The sequence below is a fragment of the Salmo salar genome, chromosome ssa03, assembly GCF_905237065.1.
Source record: "Salmo salar chromosome ssa03, Ssal_v3.1, whole genome shotgun sequence".
NCBI lineage: Eukaryota > Metazoa > Chordata > Actinopteri > Salmoniformes > Salmonidae > Salmo > Salmo salar.
The window spans coordinates 37330097-37335554 of NC_059444.1; the positions used below are offsets into that span (position 1 = coordinate 37330097).

Here is a 5458-nt window from a genome sequence, read left to right on the forward strand (position 1 = left end):
TATTGTGTAGAGGATGCGTTAAAAGAAAAAGCTGTTTTAGAATAAGGCTAACGCAACAAAATGTGGAAAGTCAGTCTGAATACTTTCTGAAGGCACTGTAAATAGCACTCACTTTAGTGACCAACAATACTAATGATTTATTCATGTGAAAGTAATGATTGATAAATGGTGAACACACAATTTATAAATGCCTTATTACAGACCCCTAAAATAGTGTTGGTATAGTAAAAAAATGTCTGGATTTTCATTCTAAAATGCTAGAAAAATATACTGCAATTCTATACAATTAAGCATGACTTCTGTGAATCTTAATGTGAGATTGGGAAATTAGTGTACTTTAGTATCACTCCTAACCATGCATACAAATGAAGAGTGGATGTTTATATACTTTTTATTTGATCGCGTAGAAAAATCACTTTGAAATTCCATAGAAGACAATTCCCAGCACAATTTCTCACTCCAGAATGTCACTAAAGAGCTTCCTCTTCTTCGATTCGCCCGTCTGCACTTCCTGCCACTGGGCCCTCCTCTTCACAAAGTGGGTCAGTGCAAATTTGGCCCAAACGTGACGAGAAAACTGGCCTGATCTAAGCTGTGTCTCACAAGGCACTGAGAGAGAAAGAGAGAGAGAGCAAGAATGACATTTAAAAACAAAACACATGGTCTCTAAAAACAGCGTTTCCCAAACTCGGTCCTGGGAACCCCAATTGGTACACACTTTGGTTTTTTGCTCTAGCACTACACAGTTGATTCAAATAATCAAAGCTTGAAGACAAATGTATTATTTTAGGGCAAAAACCAAAACATGCACCCCTTGGGGTCCCCGGGACCGAGTTTGGGAAACGTTGGTCTATGTGGTCCAACCTAAGACAGAATTTGATTATATGCTTGCCACAACCCCCAACACAATGAAATCAATACTAACCAGTGAACTAGTGAGTAGCCCCATTCTTGGGTGACAACTTAACTTCAGCAACACTAACACATTTCTGTAGATTTTACCTAATTCCTTAGCGATGCTTTGTCTCTGGGGGACAGTGGCGCTGTTCCAGACTGCCTCCAACACACGGCTGCCATACCTGGAGCAGGCCATCTGGACATACTGGCCCTGGGAGCCAAGTAAGGACATGGCAGGGAGAGGAAGCAGGGGATTAGGAGATATGGGGACTGCTGTGAGAACGTGATCAACAAAACAGTCAGCTTTGGACCATGACTAACAATGAGAGGAAGTACTCTGTTTAGGTTGTCATCTCTCCAGCAAGTACTACCTCCAGTCTCCTCAGGATCTTTCCCCTCCCCTTATCACTGGAAGATGTCACCAGGAGCTGCAGAACGTGGCTGCCTGATTGGTCGGTTCCCAGGGTCAGGTGGTCAGCGGGGGTCAGAGAGCGTAGGCTGTTCAGGAGCAGGGAGCGGTCTTTGAACTTGGCCAGGGACTGGACCAGACGCGAGCCATGGTAACAGATAGAGGATAGGGGGCGCTAGGGAGGGAAGAGGGAATACAAAAGACGATAGTGTTGGTCTTTTTATGGATAGACACAATATGCTTGGTGTCAGATCCAAAGTAGGGTGGGTGGGTGGGTGTATTCAGAACATCACGTTCATTTGGGGACTTTGAGACCAATACCTCTGTTTGTGTGTTGCCCTCTGCTGCCTCTGAGCTGTAGTACACCTCGTGTGTGAGCAGGGACAGGAAAAGAGGCAGGCAGGCGGTGTGTCGAGAGGCAGGTTCAGCACAGTGAAAGGCATTAAGGAGGCGTTGCATCATCTCTCCCTGTTTCTCCTCCCGCTCTGCACAGCTGTCTGTCAGCTGGACGATCACACCCATGTGACCTGCTGCCAAGATGGCCTCCAAACCCTCGGCTAGCTCATCAAACACCTTCAGGAACTGTGGAGAGAGAGAGAGGGAGGGAGGAAGAGACAAATAGTGGAGGTAGAGTTACCACTGTCATTGTAAACTTTTGTTCTGTTTTATCATGCACCCTGATAAATACAGATTAAATTCATCAGTATTTACCATCTTATGGATTTCAAGACTAATAGTATGGTATCTGTATGAATAACACTAAGTAACCATGATGCATACAAAAAACTTAATCACAGCAATAACTATAGGGGGTATACATATTGGCATACCACTTTGTAATTGGTAGAGGCTGCTGTCAGTCTCTGTATGGGGAAGTTGGCGATTGGATGGATGGCCAGGGTTACCAGCTGACCCTGGAGGTGGTTCTTATAGAGGTCCCGGAGCAAGGCCTTGTGGGATAACTGGAGGACTATTTCAATTAGCCGACTAGAGGCCTGGTCCTTCAGAAAGACCAAGAGAGGACTAAGAGAAAGGGAGACAAAGACAAGATATCCAAAAGTATAAAAAGTAGGACCGGGACGATACCAGTACAGCGATACTCGTAAGTATCGTGGCAAGGAAACCAAACACGAAGTGGATTTAACTTCTTTAGGAAAACAGCCCTAATGTTTTAAACATCATTATGTCATCCAGTCACATTTCTTTTCCCAGCTACAGAACACAATATTTTACATACAGCAGGTTTTTAAACAAAGAGTCTACTTTGTGTTTTCATTTTTGGCATGGAAATATATTGTAATACTGGTATCGTCCGGGCCCTAATAAAAAAAGGGCAAAGATACATTGATTCAAATGTCTAGAGGAAATCTCACTGACCTGACTCCAGGAGCAGAGCTGAGTGATGTCAGGTACTCCACGATACCTTTGGTGAGCAGCTTGCAGAGCTTGGGTCGGTTTCTGTGACACACCGTCAACATGGTCTGGAACACTGTACTAGCCACTGCATCAGTCACACACACTGATGGGAGAGATGGAAGAGGAGAGATAGATCATGTAATGCCATTGTGACTTGCTTGCAAGAAACATCTCCAATAGTATGTACTGTAAAGATCTACTATGAAGATGTACTGCGAAGTGCAATGAGGGGTTTCAATGTACTGTAGCTTGATGACAGAAGACTTACCATTGACATTATCCATCAAGGAGGTAGACAGGGTTTTTAGTTCCCACCAAAATGATGTGGGCGCCTCAAAGTAGGTCAGCTGAGTGGTGACATTCCTGTCCTTTACACCTGAAACAAAATACACAGTCAAGATAAGTTATTGTGTGTATGAGTGTGTTTGGATAATTGTGTGCGTGTATGTGTGTACCTGGGCGTGCTGTGTCGGTGCGGGCTGGACCAAGGCAGCCTGCCAGTACATGTATGAGCGTGCGGGCCACGTGGGAGCCGTGTGTGTGTCTGATGAACTCTGCACAGTGCTCCATCACCACGTGACACAGGGACAGAACCTGGGCCTCTAGTATCCCACAATCCTCCCCTTCCGTCTCGGAATCTCCTTCTGTGGTAGCTGTCTTTTCCTCCTCTGATGAGCTCTTTTCTAAGAGACAATATAAAGGAGATTTATTTCATGTCATTCTATTATATCTTGACATTTCAGGTGCTAGGAATTGTTTTCAGACTGGTCACAATCAGACTCACGTCTCCATCTGGGCATCTGTCTGAGGGCGCTCTCCAAGACATGACCCCCACATTTGTCACATGACACCGTCTTAAAATCGGACCCCGATTCTCCGCCAAGCTCAGCCAGCACCTCCCCCACCTGGCCGGGGCTAGCCAATGGGAGCAGACGCTGGAGGGTGACACTTCCTGTCACATCCATGGCAACCAGGGCAGCTTGCCCTTTGACCTCCGTCAGCACGTTCTCCACAAAGAGAACTATAGGGGAGGAAGACATTAAGATGTGAAGCTATGTTGTAAAGGTCACAGCATTGTATGCTCATGCAAACATTTATGCACATAATTGACCCAATCTCCTTCCCTGTGCAAGGGCTCTCACCTCTCTCCTCGTCCTCTGTGAAGCCTTCGCTGAGTCTCTCTCCCACTCTGCGGAAGTATCCCACACTCAAGGCATCTAGACGCTTCTTGGCACCTCCTCCTTCACCACCTCCTCTTCCACCCCTACTTCCTCTTCCACCTGCTCCTCCTCTCTTTCCCTCTCCATCTTTTCCTCGTTCACCTGCTTCTCTTCCTCTATTTCTGTCTTCATCTCCTCTTTCTCCCACTCCTCCTCTCATTCTTTCTCTATCTTCAGGATACTTCCTCTTCAATCCTGCCTCTCTCCACTGGTTGTTTTCCTCCATCTTTGCCAGCATTTTAAAGTAAGGACACCAATGCAACTTGATTACTTGGGTACTGGTGTCTTCTATCTGGAAAAAACAATGTGCATGTTTTTGAATAAGATGAAAAGCAGATGCTTACCCCCTGCTCACTCTTAAACTAACACGGACCAGCCATGAATATGAGACAAAAAATTAAAATTAAAATATTTGTCCGTTGAAAGTACACTTTTGATTATTAAGAACAACCTAAATTGAAGGAGCTGTCAATACATTAACAATCGGAATCTTCTTCGGTTTAGCTAGCTAGCTAACAACAAGAATAAACTGTTTTGGTTTAGCTGACGTTAGCTAGCTAACAAGAATAACCCATGGAATCAATTGCTAACAAGCTAGATCACTGCGACCGTTCTCTTCCAGTTCAAATCGTCTGTATCTTTGATTGTCTCATAACTTATAAACTAGCTATATGAATGGACTCAAAAACAAGACACATAATAACATTTAAAAAAGTTAGCTAACGGAACAACTCACATGTGAAACGATGGTCTGTTGTTGACGCGTGAAGATGACGTCAATTTCGTGCATTATTTTCATCAACCAGCAGGGGGCTCTTGGCTTTGCTTCATTATCCACAGGGCAACAGAACGAATCATGAATTGTGGTTGCTGGTTGACGTACAGTAGGACTGACTATGAATGGGCTTAATTGATTAAATAAAAATATCATTGTCACAGTGTCTAATTTCTCCTGAGTCCAGATATTCCATTACATTACAGTAAAACCAGTGGTGAAAAGGACTCAAGTAAAAGTATTTTAAGTACTAAAGTAGTTTTGTGAGTATCTGTACTTTACTTTACTATTTATAATTTTTGACAAATTGTACTTTTACTCCGCTACATTCCTAAAGAAAATAATGTTATTTTTACTCCATACTTTTTCCCTGACACTTGTTACTTTTTGAATGCTTAGCAGGACAGTAAAATTGTCCAATTCACACACTTATCAAGAGAACATCCCTGGTCATCCCAGTGCCTCTGATCTGGCGGACTCACTAAACACAAATGCTTCATTTGTAAATTATGTCTGTGTTGGAGTGTGCCCCTGGCTATCCGTAAATAAAAAAAACGAATTGTGCCATCTGGTTTGCTTAATATAGGGAATTTTAAGTTATTCATATTTTTACTTTTGATTCTTACGTATATTTTAACACTTACATTTACTTTTGATACTTAAGCTACCGGTCAAAAGTTTTAGAACACCTACTCATTCAAGGGTTTTTCTTTATTTTTACTATTATCTACATTGTAGAAT

At 43.2% G+C, this 5458-nt stretch overlaps 1 protein-coding gene across 3 annotated transcripts; it reads right to left on the minus strand.

Annotated features, from left to right (window-relative positions):
- Positions 1–373: 373 nt before the first annotated feature.
- nop9 (NOP9 nucleolar protein) lies at positions 374–4770 on the minus strand. Of its 3 annotated transcripts, none has more exons than XM_014191540.2 (11): positions 4679–4770; positions 3865–4234; positions 3507–3743; positions 3178–3405; positions 2991–3098; positions 2684–2825; positions 2137–2329; positions 1628–1888; positions 1269–1481; positions 1003–1108; positions 374–609 (listed from the first exon to the last, which is right to left on the minus strand). In XM_014191540.2, exons 1-11 carry the CDS (start codon positions 4739–4741, stop codon positions 455–457), a joined length of 2076 nt encoding a protein of 691 aa, XP_014047015.2. In that variant the 5' UTR covers positions 4742–4770; the 3' UTR covers positions 374–454. The 3 variants fall into 3 exon arrangements, with proteins under 3 accessions (XP_014047015.2, XP_014047018.2, XP_014047019.2); XM_014191543.2 differs by lacking the exon at positions 4679–4770 and adding an exon at positions 4394–4659; XM_014191544.2 differs by lacking the exon at positions 4679–4770 and adding an exon at positions 4534–4643.
- Positions 4771–5458: the final 688 nt, after the last annotated feature.